The sequence below is a fragment of the Oncorhynchus masou genome, chromosome 21 (assembly GCF_036934945.1).
Source record: "Oncorhynchus masou masou isolate Uvic2021 chromosome 21, UVic_Omas_1.1, whole genome shotgun sequence".
NCBI classification, from domain to species: Eukaryota; Metazoa; Chordata; class Actinopteri; order Salmoniformes; family Salmonidae; genus Oncorhynchus; species Oncorhynchus masou.
In genome coordinates, this window is record NC_088232.1 from 47,063,462 (window position 1) to 47,083,282 (window position 19,821).

At 41.8% G+C, this 19,821-nt stretch overlaps 3 protein-coding genes across 5 annotated transcripts in view; 1 reads left to right on the forward strand and 2 right to left on the reverse strand.

Moving 5' to 3' along the window:
- si:ch211-15d5.11 (oxidation resistance protein 1) overlaps positions 1 to 8,864 on the forward strand; it is a 33,167-nt gene extending 24,303 nt beyond the window's left edge. For both annotated transcript variants that reach the window (XM_064928602.1, XM_064928603.1), the window contains 4 exons: positions 1,775 to 1,927; positions 2,271 to 2,366; positions 2,868 to 2,941; positions 7,465 to 8,864. In XM_064928602.1, the coding sequence (XP_064784674.1) occupies positions 1,775 to 1,927; positions 2,271 to 2,366; positions 2,868 to 2,941; positions 7,465 to 7,600 (459 nt within the window). In that variant the 3' untranslated portion in view covers positions 7,601 to 8,864. The remainder of the gene's footprint in view (positions 1 to 1,774; positions 1,928 to 2,270; positions 2,367 to 2,867; positions 2,942 to 7,464) is intronic.
- A 523-nt stretch (positions 8,865 to 9,387) lies between these two features.
- Positions 9,388 to 15,418, reverse strand: selenon (selenoprotein N). Its single transcript, XM_064928605.1, has 12 exons — positions 14,955 to 15,418; positions 13,524 to 13,641; positions 13,275 to 13,405; positions 12,746 to 12,958; positions 12,370 to 12,494; positions 12,146 to 12,283; positions 11,896 to 11,977; positions 10,903 to 11,091; positions 10,634 to 10,739; positions 10,241 to 10,353; positions 9,782 to 9,883; positions 9,388 to 9,582 (listed from the first exon to the last, which is right to left on the reverse strand). Exons 1-12 carry the CDS (start codon positions 15,174 to 15,176, stop codon positions 9,415 to 9,417), a joined length of 1,707 nt encoding a protein of 568 aa, XP_064784677.1. The 5' UTR covers positions 15,177 to 15,418; the 3' UTR covers positions 9,388 to 9,414.
- Positions 15,419 to 18,229: 2,811 nt separating this feature from the next.
- On the reverse strand, positions 18,230 to 19,550 carry znf593 (zinc finger protein 593). Of its 2 annotated transcripts, none has more exons than XM_064926966.1 (4): positions 19,393 to 19,550; positions 18,885 to 19,102; positions 18,716 to 18,778; positions 18,230 to 18,544 (listed from the first exon to the last, which is right to left on the reverse strand). In XM_064926966.1, the coding sequence occupies exons 2-4, from the start codon at positions 19,082 to 19,084 to the stop codon at positions 18,418 to 18,420; spliced, it is 390 nt and encodes a 129-aa protein (XP_064783038.1). In that variant the 5' UTR covers positions 19,085 to 19,102; positions 19,393 to 19,550; the 3' UTR covers positions 18,230 to 18,417. The 2 variants fall into 2 exon arrangements, with proteins under 2 accessions (XP_064783038.1, XP_064783037.1); XM_064926965.1 differs by having other exon boundaries at positions 18,885 to 19,105.
- Between the last annotated feature and the right edge of the window lie 271 nt (positions 19,551 to 19,821).

Genomic DNA, 19,821 nt, shown 5'->3' on the forward strand with positions numbered 1-19,821 from the left:
TAGCTTCTTAGCAAAGAGCCATTTTTAAGCAAGAATTTTGCTAGGTGTGGTCTGAGTGGGGAGGGGCAAACTGAAAATGAACTGTTATTGACAGAGGGGTTTGGAACTCTATTTTATTATTTTGTCTATTAACAATGTTCCCTATTATTTTTATGAGGAACTGAGAAAATTGTAGGTCTTGTGAGCGGAAACTTGAACATTGTGAGAATTATGTGCAACTTCCGGCGCGCTTTTACAGTGAACACTGAGGCTGTACCCTGACAGTTTTAGACATTATTGTTGGCCTATAAATTACAGTCACCTATTTGAAACCACTTTACAAAAAAATAATTACTACCATACAGATAATAAAACAATGTAGGCTACCCCTCTGCATATTGGCTTATTTGCATATTCAAGCCTGTCTCAAAATACAAGACATGAGCTTTTTACCGGACTGTCCTTTCAAAGACTGCTTGAAATGTAGCGTACACATTTTGTGCTCTTGTAGGATGCAGTAACTCCCCATTGCTGACCTATACTTATCTATAACTGGGGTTATAACTCGCTAACGAGCAAAGAATATCTACGAATATCCACTGATAAGCACTCTGATCTGAACTGATCTGAAAAGCTCAATCACTCGCAGGTGATTGAAAGACTGCTTGTGGTCTACCCCAGCCAATAGAAATCTACTCCTTTGCGCTCTGGCTCTGCCTACAACAAAATCACACACTCAATCTTGCAAAGTTAGATTTGGTTTGGTTTGTTGCATTGAAAAGGGGCTCATATAATGTTGATTTGACCACAGAAAAAACATTGATCTAAATAGCACAAACCTCATGGGGCAAACTCTGTGAATTTTAATCTCTTGCGTCTCAGTGCGGCCTGGCATTTCTTCTGCATGGCAGTCCTGGAATAGATATGCTGCCACACACGAGTGCAGCGTAGAGGGAACATGATCTATTATCTAATTTACCGCCTAGTGCACCAGGCAGGCCATAATTCCGTCCCACCACAATAGACTGCAATTAGCCATTTCAAGCGGTCTTTTCAAACAGCTCTTACATTTAAAAGAGCATAATCATAATTTTCACAATTTCACATTATTATTCCAAACTCGGTGTGGAAATATACACCGAGGGTACAGAACATTAGGAACACTTGCTCTTTCTTCAATCAGTGTAGATGAAGGGAAGGAGACAGGTTGAAGAATGATTTTTAAGCCTTGAGACAATTGAGACATGGATTGTGTATGTGTGCCATTCAGAGGGTGAAGTCCATATTGACCAGTATCCCTGTGGAATGCTTTCGTCACCTTGTAGAGTTGAGGCCGCTCTGGGGGGGGTGCTACTCAATAGTAGGAAGGTGTTCCTAATGTTTTGTACACTCAGTGTAAATAAAACACATGAAAATCACGTTTTTTTTACATCACTTTGCCCAGCGTCGTTCGGGTCTGGCCGGAGTAGGCCGTCATTGTGAATAAGAATTTGTTCTTAACCGACTTCCCTAGTTAAATAAAGGTTAAATAAAAATGAATTAAGCAGAGCAGTGCTGTGATCACTTTGAACCAATACATTATCTAATGAGCCCTGCAGGTCAGCTCTGCAAGTGGCTTATGGTTTCCAGTCCCATTCACTTAGTTGGTATCTATCTCCCTCTCTCCCTTTCACTTTCTTTTCCACTCATTTTAAACTTGTAATAAGTGTATATTCTCCTATCTTTTTGCCCCTTCCGTCTCTCTCTCACTCACCCGCCACTCTTTCTCCTTCTCCATCCGTCCATCTTTCTCCAGCTCTCAGTGGAACTGCCACCCAGGACAGTGGGCCACACGTGGCAGCTGGCTTTCAGCACGTCTCGTCACGGCTCCAGCCTCAAGTCCCTCTACCGGAGGCTGAAAGGCAGCGACTCGCCTATACTCATGGTCATCAAGGACTCACATAATCAGGTGTGCTTTTTATGTACTCGTATTTGTTATGTTCACGTTACAAACGACACCCCTAATGTTCCACGCACTATATTTCGAATATCTATCTGACTTAGATGTTAGAGATTACACAGAATGTGTGCCATAGACTACCTGCTTTTCATTTCATTTGCACTATTAACTTGGACACCCACATGTCAAGACTACAGTGGGGTTAGTTTGAATAACATACCGATTTTCCAGGAGTCACAGACAGAGTTTGTTGTTGTCACCTATGAAGTCCTCCATTTTATGAAGTCTGTCTCGTTTGGTTACCAAAGAGTTGTATTTTGGTTAATGGTAGGTTTGTTTCTCTGTGCCCCAGGTGTTTGGGAGCTTCCTCTCTCACCCTCTGAGGCCAAGCGAGACCTTCTACGGCACAGGAGAGACATTCCTCTTCATGCTACTTCCTCGCTTCAAGGTTAGCGAAGATACACACACATACACACACACAATATGGCTCACCCACACACACACATACACTTTATGACACACACGCACTATGACACACACACACTATGACGCATACAATGCCATACAATTCTCTCCCACATGTTCTAATCTGAAATGTGGCTTTTTAAGGTATAGGTGCAGAATTGTTATTTTGCCAAACTAACTGAAAAGACGATACTGTTCGTTGCAAATCTTGCTGACATAATATTAAAGGAGTTTCCATAGCAACCAAATTACTATTCACATCAAGGTCTCTACCAACGTCACATAATCGATTCGTGCGTGAATGTGGATTAAGCAAAAGGTCCCTTTCTGCATTGTTATGCACAAACAACGTGTCGGAACTCATTGCTATCAATAGTGTACTGTATGTGCATAGCATTACAGAAAGGCAAGGTCATCCATAAGCACAGAGGGGTACTCCTGTGTTGGTATCCTATACTGACTCTGTCCTTGTCACGTCCCACAGTGTTTCAAGTGGACCGGAGAAAACTCCTTCTTCATAAAGGGAGACCTGGACTCTTTTGCTATCGGAGGAGGAAGGTGGGGTCACTCAGAGTCATACCAATATGTCTTAGGTTATGGTTTTCTTGATGCTGATGTTATTTCTGTTTGCTTGACACTTACTGCATGTTGATGCTACACTAAGTGACCAACAGTATGTGGACACCTGCTCGTCAAAAATCTCATTCCAAAATCATGGGGGATTAATATGGAGTTGGTCCTTTGCTGCAATAGCAGCCTCCACTCTTCTGGGAAGGCAATCCCACTAGATGTTGGAACATTGCTGCAGGGACTTGCTTCCATTCAGCCAGAAAAGCATTAGTGAGGTCTGGCACTGATGTTGGGCAATTAGGCCTGGCTTGCAGTCGGTGTTCCAATTCACCCCAAAGGTGTTCGATGGGGTTGAGGTCAGGGCTCGGTGCAGGCCAGTCAAGTTCTTCCACACTGATCTCAACAAACCATTTCTGTATGAACCTCGCGTTGTGCATGGGGGCATTTCCATGCTGAAACAGGAAAGGGCCTTCCCAAACTGTTGCCACAAAGTTGAAAGCACAAAATCGTCTAGAATGTCATTGTATGCTGTAGCTTTAAGTATTCCCTTGACTGGAACTAAGGGGCTTAGCCTAAAACCATGAAAAACAGCCCCAGAACATTATTCCTCCTCCACCAAACTTTACAGATGGCACTATGCATTGGGGCAACTAGCTTTCTACTGGCATCCGCCAAACCCAGATTTGTCCATCGGACTGCCAAATGGTGAAGCGTGATTCATCACTCCACTGCTCCAGAGTCCAATGGTGGTGAGCTTTACACCACTCCAGCCGACGTTTGGCGTTGGGCATGGTGATCTTACGCATTGATCACACCGACAGTGTTTTTGTGCAAAAGGGTATGCAGCATCATCTGGATACGTGTGCAACAAAAGTTAAACATTCGCCTTTTGCTACCATTTTTAAACATTCGCCTTTTGCTACCATTTCTGTCAAGCAATCTACGCATACAGTTTGATGCATACATTTTACATACACTTAAGCCAAATACATTTAAACTCCTGACATTTAATCCGCGTAAAAATTCCCTGTTTTAGGTCAGTTGGGATCACCACTTTATTTTAAGAATGTGAAATGTCAAAATAATAGTAGAGAGAATTATTTATTTCAGCTTTTATTTCTTTCATCACATTCCCAGTGGGTCAGAAGTTTACATACACTCAATTAGTATTTGGTTGCATTGCCTTTAAATTGTTGAACTTGGGTCAAATGTTTCGGGTAGCCTTCCACAAGCTTCCCACAATAAGTTGGGTGAATTTTGGCCCATTCCTACTGACAGACCTGGTGTAACTGAGTCAGGTTTGTAGGCCTCCTTGCCCGCACACGCTTTTTCAGTTCTTTCCACAAATGTTCTATAGGATTGAGGTCAGGGCTTTGTGATGGCCAATCCAATAACTTGACTTTGTTGTCCTTAAGCCATTTTGCCACAATGTTGGAAGTATGCTTGGGGTCATTGTCCATTTGGAAGACCCATTTGCATTAAAGCTTTAACTTCCTGACTGATGTCTTGAGATGTTGCTTCAATATATCCACATAATTTTCCTCCCTCATGAAGCCATCTATTTTGTGAAGTGCATCAGTTCCTCCTACAGCAAAGCACCCCCACAACATGATGCTGCCACCCCCATGCTTCACAGTTGGGACAGTGTTCTTCGGCTTGCAAGCATCCCCCTTTTTCCTCCAAACATAATGATGGTCATTATGGGCAAACAGTTTCATCAGACCAGAAGACATTTCTCCAAAAAGCCCCATGCGCAGTTGCAAACCAGTGGCTTCTTCTTTGCTGAGCTGCCTCAGGTTATATCGATATAGGACTTGTTTTACTGTGGATATAGATACTTTTGTACCTGTTTCCTCCAGCATCTTCACAAGGTCCTTTGCTGTTGTTCTGGGATTGATTTGCACTTTTCGCACCAAAGTACGTTCATCTCTAAGAGACAGAATGAGTCTCCTTTCTGAGCGGTATGACGGTTGCATGGTCCCATGGTGTTTATACTTGCATACTATTGTTTGTACAGATGAATGTGGTACCTTCAGGTGTTTGGAAATTACTCCCAAGGATGAACCAGACTTGTGGAGGTCTACAATTTTTTTTCTGAGGTCTTGGCTGATTTCTTTGGATTTTCCCATGATGTCAAGCAAATAGGCACTGAGTTTGAAGGTAGGCCTTGAAATACATCCACAGGTACACTTCCAATTGACTCAAATGATGTCAATTAACACATCAGAAGCTTATACAGCCATGACGTCATTTTCTGGAATTTTCCAAGTTGTTTAAAGGCACAGTCAACTTAGTGTATGTAAACGTCTGACCCACTGGAATTGTGATACAGTGAAATAATCTGCAATGCAAACACAGCGTTCTATTGGAAATGAATGTACTTCTGGAGTACCAAAATGCAATGACGCTGTCGACGTGAACAAGTCATTAGGCTTGTGTGCGGCTGCTCGGCCATGGAAACCCATTTCATGAAGCTCCCAACGAACAGTTATTTTACTGATGTTGCTTGCGGAGGCAGTTTGGAACTCTGTCGTGAGTGTTGCAACTGTGAACTTGTGTGACCTACCATTTCCACTTCACAATAATAGCACTTGCAGTTGACAAGGCCAGCTCTTGCAGGGCAGAAATTTGACAACCTGAAAGGAGGCATCACATGACGGCGCCACGTTGAAAGTTACTGAGCTCTTCAGTAAGGCCATTCTACTGCCAATGTTTGTCAATGGAGATTGCATGGCTGTGAACTCGATTTTATACATCTGTCAGCAACGGATGTGGCTAAAATAGTTAAATCCACTCATTTGAAGGGGTGTCCACATACTTTTGTGTGTGTATATACAGTGGGGCAAAAAAGTATTTAGTCAGCCGCCAATTGTGCATGTTCTCCCACTTAAAGATGAGAGAGGCCTGTAATTTTCATCATAGATACACTTCAACTATGACAGACAAAATTAGAAAAATAATCCAGAAAATCACATTGTAAGATTTTTTTAATGAATGTATTGGCAAATTATGGTGGAAAATAAGTATTTGGTCACCTTCAAACAAGCAAGATTTCTGGCTCCCACAGATCTGTAACTTCTTCTTTAAGAGGCTCCTCTGTCCTCCACTCGTTACCTGTATTAATGGCACCTGTTTGAACTTGTTATCAGTATAAAAGACACCTGTCCACAACCTCAAACAGTCACACTCCAAACTCCACTATGGCCAAGATCAAAGAGCACCAGAAACAAAATTGTAGACCTGCACCAGGCTGGGGAAGACTGAATCTGCAATAGGTAAGCAGCTTGGTTTGAAGAAATCAACTGTGGGAGCAATTATTAGGAAATGGGAGACATACAAGACCACTGATAATCTCCCTCGATCTGGGAATCCATGCAAGATCTCACCCCGTGGGGTCAAAATGATAACAAGAACGGTGAGCAAAAATCCCAGAACCACACGGGGGGACCTAGTGAATGACCTGCAGAGAGCTGGAACCAAAGTAACAAAGTAACAGTAAGCCTACCATCAGTAACACACTACGCCGCCAGGGACTCAAATCCTGCATTGCCAGACATGTCCCCCTGCTTAAGCCAGTACATGTCCAGGCCCGTCTGAAGTTTGCAAGAGGGCATTTGGATGATCCAGAAGAAGATTGGGAGAATGTCATATGGTCAGATGAAACCAAAATAGAACTTTTAGGTAAAAACTCAACTCATTGTGTTTGGGGGACAAAGAATGCTGAGTTGCATCCAAAGAACACCATACCTACTGTGAAGCATGAGGGTGGAAACATCATGCTTTGGGGCTGTTTTTCTGCAAAGGGAACAGGATGACTGATCCGTGTAAAGGAAAGAATGAATGGGGCCATGTATCGTGAGATTTTGAGTGAAAACCTCCTTCCATCAGCAAGGGCATTGAAGATGAAACGTGGCTGGGTCTTTCAGCATGACAATGATCCCAAACACACCGCCCGGGCAATGGAGTGGCTTCGTAAGAAGCATTTCAAGGCCCTGGAGTGGCCTAGCCAGTCTCCAGATCTCAACCCCATAGAAAATCTTTGGAGGGAGTTGAAAGTCCGTGTTGCCCCAAAACATCACTGCTCTAGAGGAGATCTGCATGGAGGAATGGGCCAAAATACCAGCAACAGTGTGTGAAAACCTTGTGAAGACTTACAGAAAACGTTTGACCTCTGTCATTGCCAACAAAGGGTATATAACAAAGTATTGAGATAAACTTTTGTTATTGACCAAATACTTATTTTCCACCATCATTTGCAAATTCATTAAAAATCCTACAATGTGATTTTCTGGAATTTTTTCCCTCATTTTGTCTGTCATAGTTGAAGTATACCTATGATGCAAATTACAGGCCTCATCTTTTTAAGTGGGAGAACTTGCACAATTGGTGGCTGACTAAATACTTTTTTTGCCCCACTGTAGTGTGCGTCAATGTTTAGGAAAACACATCACTTTTCTCTATTCTAAAGCAATGAACAAGGACCTGAGTTTCTCTCGCTCTCTCTTCCCCAGTGGTCACTTTGGCTTGTGGCTGGATGAGATGCTGTACCTGGGCAGGAGTAGCCCCTGTTACACCTTCAACAACTGCTGCCTCTCGGAAAGAGACGACTTCCACGTCATGGAGCTGGAGGTGTGGACATTCTGGTGAAGACATGAACTCAACTCACCTCGCCTAGCAACACATACTGACTCTCTCTGGCTGTCCAATCACTGCATTAAACAGGACTCTAGAAACCATATATTCTCGTACAATAAGTTGTTGGATGTACCTGACTATTTTGACTTAAATGTGTGGTTTTGGGCTGGAAACTCAACTGTAAATAACTGTTATGTGGAGGGGTGTTGGTGGTTTGGAGATTGTACCCTCGCTGCATTGGAAGACTTGTCCTGTTGCAGCCCCCCACTCCTTCCGCAGATTGGTATGGTCCTCACTTTCAGGTGACTTGGCCTTGTGGATACTGTTATTCTATGGTAGAATTCACATTTCCTTCCAACAATGGCTCTCCCCATCTAAAGGCCATGCCTGCCTGCATTTCCACCCCAGCACAACTCACACTCTTATTCTGGCACCATAGTTTAAAATTAATGAATTGGAGGAACTGAAATCACTACCCCTTGTGGCATATGAACTGGGGGGGGGGGTTCAAAGGTTCAAAGGTGACTAGAACAATCCCCTTTCTGATCAATGTTCACACAGTACAACACAAATAGACATTATGAATGTTATAACGTCTTTATCTGATACTTCTGGGACACGTCGGTTTCATCAAGTGTTCAGCGCAAGCTCACTCAAGACTACTTTTTAGTAAAGATCCATTTTTATTTTTTGCAGACAATTTGCCACTATCAGTCAAAAAGCCTATTTCAAGGGGATGACTCACCTCTGCAATGGCTAAATGTTCTGCCTACATTGAAGCGCTTAACAAGAGGCTGATGGAGAAACAGAACACTTTCCTAAGATATGACCCATTTCAAAGTTTATCACATGTACACGTGATAGAGGCAAGAAGAAGTTAATCATTGTGGATTCTAAGTTCATTTTGTTATCTTTGGTGTAGTCACCCCTTAAGTTCTGATCTCATAGTCAAGGTGTTAAGAAATAACTAGTGTCAACATAAGACTGTTGGCTTTCATAAAAAATATTAACAAAACAAACAATTATTACATTACACATTGTGCCACCATACAGCTTTGTTTCCAGGTTTCCATGACAGCTGTTGGCAACCTCGGGGGAACAGAGCGGGGGTGTTGCCTGCAGAAGCTTAAGCAATGACATCAGGCCCTACCCAGCCAACCTTGGACTTTCAGGCAAGGCCGTCACAAACTGCTGAAACTCTAGAGGGAACGACTTGCCCTGCCCTGCCCCCCAACAGAAATAAACCCTGTGGTTCTTTGCATATTGCGAGATAAAACAAATAGAACAGAACAATGCATTATGGTGCAGTCTGTTTTGATATGAAAATGTAGATATCAAGAAAGATTTGAGCAAAGCATATCTCATTCACTGTTATGACATGAAAACAGAAGGCATAAATAAGTCATTAATTAGCCACTAGTAGAGGTCAAAGCAATGTTCGGAGCCTGGCCACTGTTCTGACCCTGAACATTGTACTTTAAAATAGTTGGTAAGTAACAGCAACATTAGTGATTATATGGAATGGGATTAGAAGCATGTTAACTTGAAAGAACATCTAGCAACTGAGTATTGAGTTTAGTTATGAAAAAAAAAGAAAGTTGTCTTTAGAAGGGCTCAACTGGTAGTGGCCACTGTCGTTTGAAGAGGTTGTTGTAATACTGATCATGTTGGATACTCGTAAAACAACCTGAAAAGTTAACAGCTGCCAAGCCAGCACTTTAGTAATCTGATCCCTATACACAAGTTAGCTTTTTCTTTGATCATTATCCTTCACAGAGGAATTACTCTAGTTTTTACACACACACACTTTTGACCACCGTTCGTCTTTACTGTGCCAGGTGCTCCTTGGCTTTCTCCAGACCCTCTTTGAGGAAGTTGATGTACGTAGCAGTGGATGGGTCCTCGAACCCCCCAGAGAAGCTAAATGTGGCAGCTTCCTCCTCCGGCTTCATGGACGTCTGGTCCAGGAAGTAGTTAGCATTGATGTGGTGAACCTAGAGAATTTAAGTCAGAGATTCAAGTCATTTTCAACCCTCCGTAGGCTGTCGTCATTTCCTCCAAACCCTTTTTTAAAATGTGTTAGCTGGCTATTTAGCAACGCCCAGAATCAACAAAGTGAAGTATCCACTTAAAGGTTGTTGATAAACAACTGGGATGTTGAGATGGAAACATGATGGAACTGTAAGGACTTACAATAGTGCCGTTGGGCAGCGCCACCATCATTTCTACTGGAAAGTTGTAATTCTCCAGGTGTAGGCGGGCCCTCTGACTCTCAACCGGGTTCTGCTTGTTAGCCTGCGATTAAGATTATTAGGATACATCACCACCACATCAATCAAAACAGACAGCAGGACCTCGACAACAGATGGAGTGGAATATGTTCAACTTGGTCACTTGAGACAAACTTTGATTTAGTAATAAACACTATCCATTAAAAGTGGTATCATTATTTTAGGCTTGAACCTTGAGGATGAGCCAGTGGTGCCAGATGGTGTCACTTTAAATCGAAGGATGGGCTCATTGTAATATCTGGAATGCAACAAATACAAAGTTTCCATGTTTGACACCTTTCTATCCATTCCATTACAATGAGCCTGTCATTCGATTAAACTGGCTACGGGCTGGGCTGAGCAATATGGGCTGCTCACTCACCTGCATGTCCTCCAGCTCTTTGACCAGGGACCAGCTGCTGACGAAGCTCTGGTTGAGCAGGGCCAGGACGGGCGAACTTTCCAGGACTGTCTCCCGGAGAGTCCGCCCCGAACCTGTGACAACGTGTTTGGAGGAAGCAAAAAGGTCAGATGCAACGCTAAAGACATTGTAATATTCAGTGCTCAAAAGGGTATTCTGCTTTAACTGGATGTCTTTCCCCTAGTCACTCACTTCAACCCCTCACCCCCAAGATGACACCCCTCTACCCCCAGGTCCAGGATATAATTTATATTTTGTAAGTTCATCACTTAAAATGGCCCTAAGTAAGCACTAAAGTGGATTATAATCATTATTATCTTCATAGAGCACAGTGTCACAGGTGAACCATCTCACCTCAGCAGGATTGGTCATCTAGTGCCCCCCAGAGGAGGATGGAGTGCACCAGCTTGCTCTCTTCCTGCGCTCGCTGAAAGGCCTCTGAGAAGGGCAGGTATGACACCTGTGGACAATGGAAGGAGAGATGTACATCACAATGGTGCGGAGTCTATCAAGTTATTTTTGAGAGAGCTTGGGGACTACCAAGTTGTGACCAAAGTTCAAAGGTGACTAGAACAATCCCCTAAATAGATGGGACAAAACTGAGCAGGCGTATTGAGCTGTACCTTCTTGAAGGGGTAGAAGGTGACCTCGAGGCGGCGAGCAGCCTCCTCGCGGCTGATCTCAGACGTCCAGTGTATGTCCTCGAAGACAAACTGGATAGGGTCGCTGCCTCCCCCTCGGCTATCGATAATATTCCCCTCCTCATCCTGGATGAAGGAGGGAGTGGATGGACCAGCGGCCTGCAGCTCCATCTGACAACACACAGGGTTTCTTAATATGAATACTACCGTGCTCCACTCTCATATTCTCCGAGGACGTTATCTTGAGTACGAGAGTGTGGAGAACGCATAAAACATTCCATTTGAGAAGCACTCGCACTCCCGACTGTATAACCTCACGCTGCACCTCCCCATTCCCTGAACTTGCCTCCAGCCAGGACATTGGCAATAGAAACGAAAAACAAGATTTCCACAAAGCCAACGTTTTACTTCATAATTATCAGCTAGGTAGTTTAACAGGCAAAGACCTACAACGGTTGTTATGCAAGGTAGATGACTAGCTGTCAATTTATTTGTGGGTAGCTAGCTAGCCTGTTAGCCATATTTACGTACTATTGGCTTGATCGATGCACATTCCACAATTAACACAGTATTTATTAACGTATCAAGACAAAATATTGTTGTCATGCAATATGTGAATGGGCACCATTTCATTCCGAAGTCTGAGTTTATTTTCTCTTGCTTCAGCTAAAATATTATCTTCCATTGATTTCAAGATATTCTGAGTTTTTTACATGGTTGTGTCATTTCTGTGCGTACTTTCCATTGAAGCTTGCGTCGATGCATGCATCAGAGGTGCCATCCGTGCTCCATACTTTGATTTGGACTCATACTCTGACAGTCCCGTGCTCCAATTTGCGTGCTCGGAGCACGGTAGTAGGCATATTGAAAAAACACCCACAGAGATCCCATAACAAATACAACACATCATACTATGTCACATTACACCAAATCAAATGTTGGTATACCATAACATGACAAGGCACAGTAGCCTACCTGTGGCAGGTATCCAATGTCCACCTCCATATTACTGTTCTCAGTGGCTCCATAGAGCCACTCCATGTCCACATTCAGAGTCCTGTGAGACCGGGAGAAGTCAGTGTCTGCCATCTTACATTCACTTACAGATATATCAGTAGCATTACTATCATCCTAAAGGTCTACTCTGAATGGATAAGACACAAAGTCTGTAGACTACAGAGGTAATTCTGGTTATCGATAACAGTCAACCGTGTTATTCACTGACCTGTCGTTGGGGACGTAGAGGGTGAACTGTCGGACGTGGGAGGAGTCCCGGGAGAGGATGATGTTGCCAGTGAATTGGCCCGGGGTGAACCAGAAGGGGAAGTCTGGGACATCATTGAGCTGAAACTCTGCATGGATCCTGTGGAGGTACAGGGGTAATAACATGGTAACTAATTGTAAACGCGATGGACTAGGCTTGATGAGGAATCTCAAGAGTTCCCTCACCTGAAGACAATGTCCAGATAAAAGTCACTGGCGGCTCGGATGCAGGCCACTGTTCCCTGAGGGGCAAAACGAGACTTGATGAAGGGCCGTGGATGGAACATACTTAGCAGGGAGTGAATGAGAACCTGTGGGGAAACAAATACAGTCACTGCTAGGTTCATATATTTTCTTCAACCAATTTGTGACATTTTACGTTTGCTACTGACACCATTTGACAGACTATGCTGTAATATCATCTCATAGTCAAAGTAACACTTGGTTTTCGCCAATGTATATATAATCATCGCCAAGAGTTTGAGTGATGAACAAGTGTAGTAGACGGTTCAAATCAAACTTAATATAAAATATCAGATACAGTCACTTCCTAAAACCGTACCTCTTTTCCTCGTGGTGCAGGAGGGTGGTAGCGATTGTTTGGCAGGTACCCAGTGAAGATGTTGAGCTCACTCTGAATGACCCACCAGGTGTCCCCCACTTCCCCTTTGTTTTTGGGGGGCAGGAAGGCCCTGAACTGGCTGGCAGAGAAGGACATGGAGGGCACAGCAGGACTCTGCCAGGAACGCAGCCCACTCAGGGAACTATGAGTAACCTGGAGAGGCAGAGACTTAATTGTGATATCTGAGGCTCTCTCTGCTAAACCTTGGACTGTCTATTTGAACCTTTTTCTCCCTTTTCTGTAATTTATCACCATAAGTCCTTTTATAAAAGCAACTTACTGGTAGGTCATCTTTTGAATCCACTCAGAGACACAGCACACAGCTTCGAAAGCAGTAAAATGTTTACAATGTAGAGTGTTATCTATTCTCCATTCGAACCACCCAGTTTATAATTCAGTGCACTTCACAGGTAAGGTAAGTTATCACTGTTATTATAACGTGAGTGTTGGGCTGGTCTACTCTTATTACCCCGAGGAAGCCGTCCTTGCTCTTCGTCATTGTGTCAAGCTGTAGAGGCTGCATCTTGGCCTCCAGGGTTAGGGTCTCTCCATTGGGGTCATGGGTCACTTCATCCTCAAAATCTGCTGGAGGTGAGATCCCTGCAGGGAGGCAGGCAAAAGGATACAAACCAATTACTGTGTAATCGTGTTGGGTTTGTGGGGATGGAGTATTTTGGATTTGAATGTGTTAGGGTGCTTAAGAAGGCTGGTGGTGAACCTGTGAGTTTCTCTGCGACGAGTTTGAACTCCTCAGGACTAAGGTACAGGTCATGGTTTGTGTCCAAGGAGGAGAAGAGAAAGAGGCCCTCGGTGCCCAGTGCTTTCAAGGCCACTTCCTGTTGGAGGAACACACAATAAGGGCTCCTTATTGCATCTTACCGTGTCAGTTCTCACACTCCAGTGACATTCCTGAACAATGTCTGGGACAGATCAGAGTGAACCTTTTTAACACTAACCTCTAGGCACACTACAATTTTGAAAAAATTGTTTTGGATAAAGAAAGCAGCTACAAATATCACTTTATCAAATGAGTGTACTTGAAATTAAACATGCCAAGGAAGTGAGGGGATTAGTTTGCCAAAAGAATGTTGTAACCTTGAGGCCCTTCTACACAAAAATACACTGACTGCGTGCCCTCTTATGTTAGCTCAATGGATGGAATAAGGAGAACAACTTGTGAGCCAGACAACTATTTCTGTAAGTAGGGTGTTAATTGTGGGACCAGCTGTGGCAGACATCCAACCCCCTAATAAAACGATTTTGGGTACAAAAAAAAGTTTTAAAAAACACTATGGGGTTTAAAAGTGTTTGATCCCACAAAGACAAAAGGTATGTGTTCAACTTCTAAAACCTTCCCAAAAATGTAAAATAAGCCACAGGTTTTCAAATAATATGATTAACTTTTAACAGTTAAGAAAAATAACTGCCATCAGCACAAGACTTGGCAGAGAAAATGCAATCTTTGCGATAATTTCAAAGGGTAATTCATGTTCTCATGTTTTATCATGTTTTTTCCACAACAATCAGTTGTGGGAAAAGTACAATGTTCATACTTGAGTAAAAGTAATGATACCTTAATAGAAAATGACTCAAATAAAAGTGAAAATTACACAGTAAAATACTACTTAAAAGTAAAAGTATTTGGTTTTAAATGTACTTAAGTATCAAAAGTACATTGAATTGCTAAATTGTACTTAAGTATCAAAACGTAAAAGTATAAACTATTTTAAATTCCGGATATTTTTTACGGATAGCCAGGGGCAAACTCCAACACTATCTACAAACAAAGCATTTGTGTTTAGTGAGTCCGCCAGATCAGAGGCTGTAAGGATGACCAGAGACGGTCTCTTGATAAATAACTGTGAATTGGACCATTTTCCTGTCAAAATGTAACGAGTACTTTTGGGTGTCAGGGAAAATGTATGGAGTTAAAAGTACATTTTTTTTTCATTAAGAATGTCGTGAAGTAAAAGTACAAGTTTGCAAAAATATAAATAGTTAAGTAGAGATACCCAAAAAAACGACTTTAGTAGTACTTTAAAATATTTTTACTTAAATACTTTTACACCACTACAGTCAATTCAGATGCAGAGCTAAAGACATCTGCTGAACAAGATGCGTAAAACATGGATACAGATGTTGAACTTACATGACGTTTAAGTAGCTGTGAGTCCTGATAATATGTGTAACCAAAGGCAAGAAGGGGAACAATAATGAACATAAGCAATGTTGACATTGCTCCAATGATCCAAGATCGCTTGGACCTGCCAGGCGCCAGTCGTTCACCACCTTGAGATTTGTCCAGACGCTCATCCTCCCCCAAACAAGCTTTCTTGTCCTCCGGGATTCTTTTATCCACGTCCGCGGCCATTCCTTGCACTCGCCCCTACACAAACGCAGGCGTGCTCTCTAGAAAGAAAATCGGCGCAAAGTACCCTTATCTATTGGATAAACAGCTACCAATTACGGTTAAAATGTACTCTGCTTGGTAGAACTATCCGCTACTCTGTTGCAACCAACAGCTAGCTATATATGTAACGACATTAATTTCTTGATATTCTCATTTCCCACATCTCTTCTCCATTCAACGAATAAATTCCCTGATGGGCAAGACAGCATTAAAGGGCCAGTGTGCTAATTTGTTATTCGTTGGAATATCTGCTTGGTTCATCATAACCATAATAATATGTCGGACTTGCCAGAGAACATTGGATGAATGGAAAGCCGTTAAAACATATATTTATATAATTTTTGTTCATCTATAATTGTATGTTTTGATATCAATCATTCAAAAATGTATATCAAGAAATGATTTTGTCATATATCAGTAATTCGATATATATATATCATAATCGATATATATATATATAAATATTACTATATATATATATAACCTTTATTTAGCAAGGCAAGTCAGTTAAGAACAAATTCTTATTTACAATGACGGCCTATAGGGCGGCGCACCGGCCAAACTCGGACGACGCTCGGCCAATTGTGCGCCGCACTAAGGGACTCCCAATTACCGCCGATTGTGATACAGTCTGGATATCAATAATTCCCCATAGGATTCAATGGAGAAATAATTCAATTTCCGACATCAAAAATTGGATTAAGTTATATAAAAACGAATTATTCATATCAAATTCTATTAATAATTCATTCTATTAATAATTGCTGGATTCCAAATATATTAGCATATATACAACTTAATTAACAGTGAAAATCAATCAGCTTCGATTCACCACTTTTTACATAAAGTTCCATCGTGACTTGCATGTGGTCGAAGCCGCTAATGTTCTGTGCTACTAACTTTTTTTTAGATGCGGTGAGTTCGAGTCCCCCTGCAGACAACCCCCCTCACTTAAAAACGATCTATTGCTGCTCCTCCAGAGTCCAATAATGCATATGTGACGGTCATTGTAACAATGTAGCTAAAGTTGTATTCTCTGGCACACGAAATCAATAATTTCGAGTGTATTTCATAACATCAGTAACTATTTTTTCCCCTTTTTGACGTTATGTAAACTGTTAATGCATTTAAGCCAACTTATGCTTGCTCTGGCAATGCGATCTGGAGGCTTGGCAGAGGTTTTGACACGATTGGGGAGCCTCTGGAGGCCAAGTCGAGCTCTGTACCGCATCGCTTTGCGCCTCCCAAATGTTTTAACAATGCGGAGGGCTCCATATAGCACCTCACTGACATGATTGGTTGACGGTAGTTGGGGGCTGGAGGTCCTGTATAAACACAAACTCACTTCCTTGACCACTTCTGTCACAAAAGTTCTCTGCTCCGTGAAGCATGAAAGCTCTGCCTTCTGCAGAGGCTGCATCTCAGTAAATGTTGTAAGGCCACTGCAGAGTCCAGATTGACCATGCAGAGCCTTTTACATCAGTCTCAACATCAACAATGAAGAGGTGACTCCGGGATGCTGGCCTTCTAGGCAGAGTTGCAAAAAAAAAGCCATATCTCAGACTGGCCAATAAAGATGGGCAAAAGAACAGACACTGGATAAAGGAACTCTGCCTGGATGGCCAGCATCCCAGAGTCACCTCTTCACTGTTGAGACTGGTATTTTGCAGGTATTATTTAATGAAGCTGCCAGTTGAGGGATCTGTTTCTCAAACTAGACACTCTAATGTACTTGTTCTCTTGCTCAGTTGTGCACCGGGGCCTCACTCTTCTTTCTATTCTGGTTAGAGACAGTTTATGCTGTTCTGTGAAGGGAGTAGTACACAGCGTGGTACGAGTTCTATAGTTTCTTGGCAGTTTCTCGCATGGAATAGCCTTCCTTTCTCAGAACAAGAATAGACATGAGTTTCAGAAGAACGGTATTTGTTTCTGGCCATTTTGAGCCTGTAATCAAACCCACAAATGCTCCAGATACTCAATTAGTCTAAAGAATGGCAGTTTTATTGCTTCTTTAATCAGAACAACTGTTTTCAGCTGTGTTAAGATAATTGCAAAGGGTTTTCTAATGATCAATTAGCTTTTCAAAATGATAAACCTGGATTAGCTAACACAACGTGCATTGGAACACAGGAGTGACAGTTGCTGATAATGGGCCTCTGTACGCCTATGTAGATAATCCATTCAAAAAACTCTGCCGTTTCCAGCTACAAGTCCTTTACAACATTAGCAATGTCTACACTATTTCGGATCAATTTGATGTTATTTTAATGGACAAAAAAGTGATTTTTCTTTCAAAAACATTAAGTGACCCCAAACTTTTGAAAGGTGGGTGTGTGTATAGAGAATTCCTTTAAATCAACTAAATGTATATAAAACAGAATTCATATTTTATATCAATAATTGTATGGATTTATGTTAAAACAGCTTTCCATATTGGATGTGCTTGTCCCAAAACATCTGTGGCTTCTTGCTGCTACAAATATAGATTTCTGACATTGGTGCCAATAATAAACAGAACGCAACTACTCAATAAATTGAAAGGTGTATGACAACACATTGTAAAAAATCCATGAAAGTGTAAAAAAAATAAAAATCCTAAACACTGATGGAATGGTACTATAATTGGATTTAAGGGTAACAGTAAATTATAGGAGCACAAACTGCAATATAGAAGCATTTCAGCTCAAGTTACAATCTCAAGCCATTTATTGAGTTGGTCTATATAGTTTATTCTAAATTCAGAGCTATATTTAATGTTTTACGTGCTGCACAGGAATTGAATAGACTGTATACATATTTAGCATTTTTCACTAGATTGTCTCAGGCCTGCTGCCAGAATGACAAATTATTATTTTTGAAATGTATTTTATTTCACCTTTGTTTAACCAGATAGGCCAGTTGAAAACAAGTTCTCATTTACAATTGTGACTTGGCCAAGATAAAGCAAAGCAGTGTGACAAAAACAACAGAGCTACACATAAAAACAGTCAATAACACAAAAGAAACATTTCAAATAGAATTTCAATTTCCTTTTAGTTTATTATTGTTTCTGTCAACAAGTTCACATTTTGTGCCACAGACATTACATATTTACAGGTGCATGTACATATACATATATATGGGTAATGCATTTATGTAAAGCAATGTCCATAGTTCAAAGTCACCAAAAAGAAAGGTGTTCTTAAAGAACAGCAGTCCACATTCAGTCCATCTTCTCTTCCACATCTTGTGTTTTCACCTCTACGGTTTTGTGAGGTATATAAGAACCCATACCTGCAGCTCTATCTGCTTCTGCCTGAGTGTAGGGTTCATCCTTCAACCGCTTAATCCTGAACAGAGTGTTGGAAAGTGAAGAAATGTAGCTGCTCAGTCATCAAAACATCAACATGCCCAGCTACAAAGTTAGGGTTGCGGGGGTGAGGGAAGGTGTGTCACAGGAACTGTATCCACATGTATTCAAAGAACAGTTGTCTGCTTCAAAAGAAAAGTGGGGATCTTACCGTTTCTTGTGCACTTTGGTTTTAAAGTGCTCCTTCAGGGCTTTCACGTCAACAAAATATCGTCTGTAAACAAAACACATGCACATTAAATTACGGCTTTCCAGTTGCCATTTTTTTAGTTTCTGTGAACCTCTTGGATAGATGCAAGAAAGAGCATAAAAGTGCTTACGCGCAATGTAAACAGTAGTGCTGGGCACTACCAGTGACATCATAGTCCACCTCCTGTTTGAGCAATTTGGCTGCAGCTGAGGGCTTCATGTCTGCATGGATTTGGTCCAAGTGCTTCGTATAATTCTTTGTTTTCCATGTCTTGCCAATACTCTTCTTCCTGGTACTGTTGTGGTTTCCGATCTGTTTGGATTTCCCCATGGTGGTGCTAGGTGATACCTACTGGAATAATATAATGGGTTTTGAAAAATAGTTGCTATTGCATGGATTAATTTGTCCGCATGCTGCTTTATGTTTACAAGCAATTTACAACACCATTGGCATTTTTCTGACTTAACTGTCAAAATTGCCATATGTTAAGTTTTTGACTTGATATAAACATTAACTAGCTAGTTATCTAGTAGTAGCTAAATTAGCTAGCTACGGCAGTTACTGAGACAGAACCCGTCTTCTAATCAAAATCTTAATCTACGCGAGAAATAACACTTTTCAAAACTAGTTTAACGTACCTTAGTTAAAAATGATTGCAAGACCTTTCTGTTGTCATAACACCGTATTAAACTCGCCCTGTCGATAATCTTTTCCACAAAACCGTGCTGTTCGTATTTTAGCTTGGCTAACTAGTTTGCTAGATTCTTTCACACGTGTTTGTTGACGAAATCATATCCGGGTCAACATGCCTTACCTACACACGCCACTAGAGAGAACACAGTCCAAAATGTTATTAGTAGGCCTGTGTGCAAACGGGCGGTACAGCAGGTCTCCTGCACGGAGGAGCGGGAAATATACTGAACAAAAATATACGATTTCACAAAGTTACAGATCATATAAGGAAATCAGTCAATTGACAAATGCATTAGGCCCTAATCCAGGGCTGCCAACTTTTGATGAAAGCTTGGGGTGAGATTTGCTATGTGAATTTCATTGCCCCCTGGCAC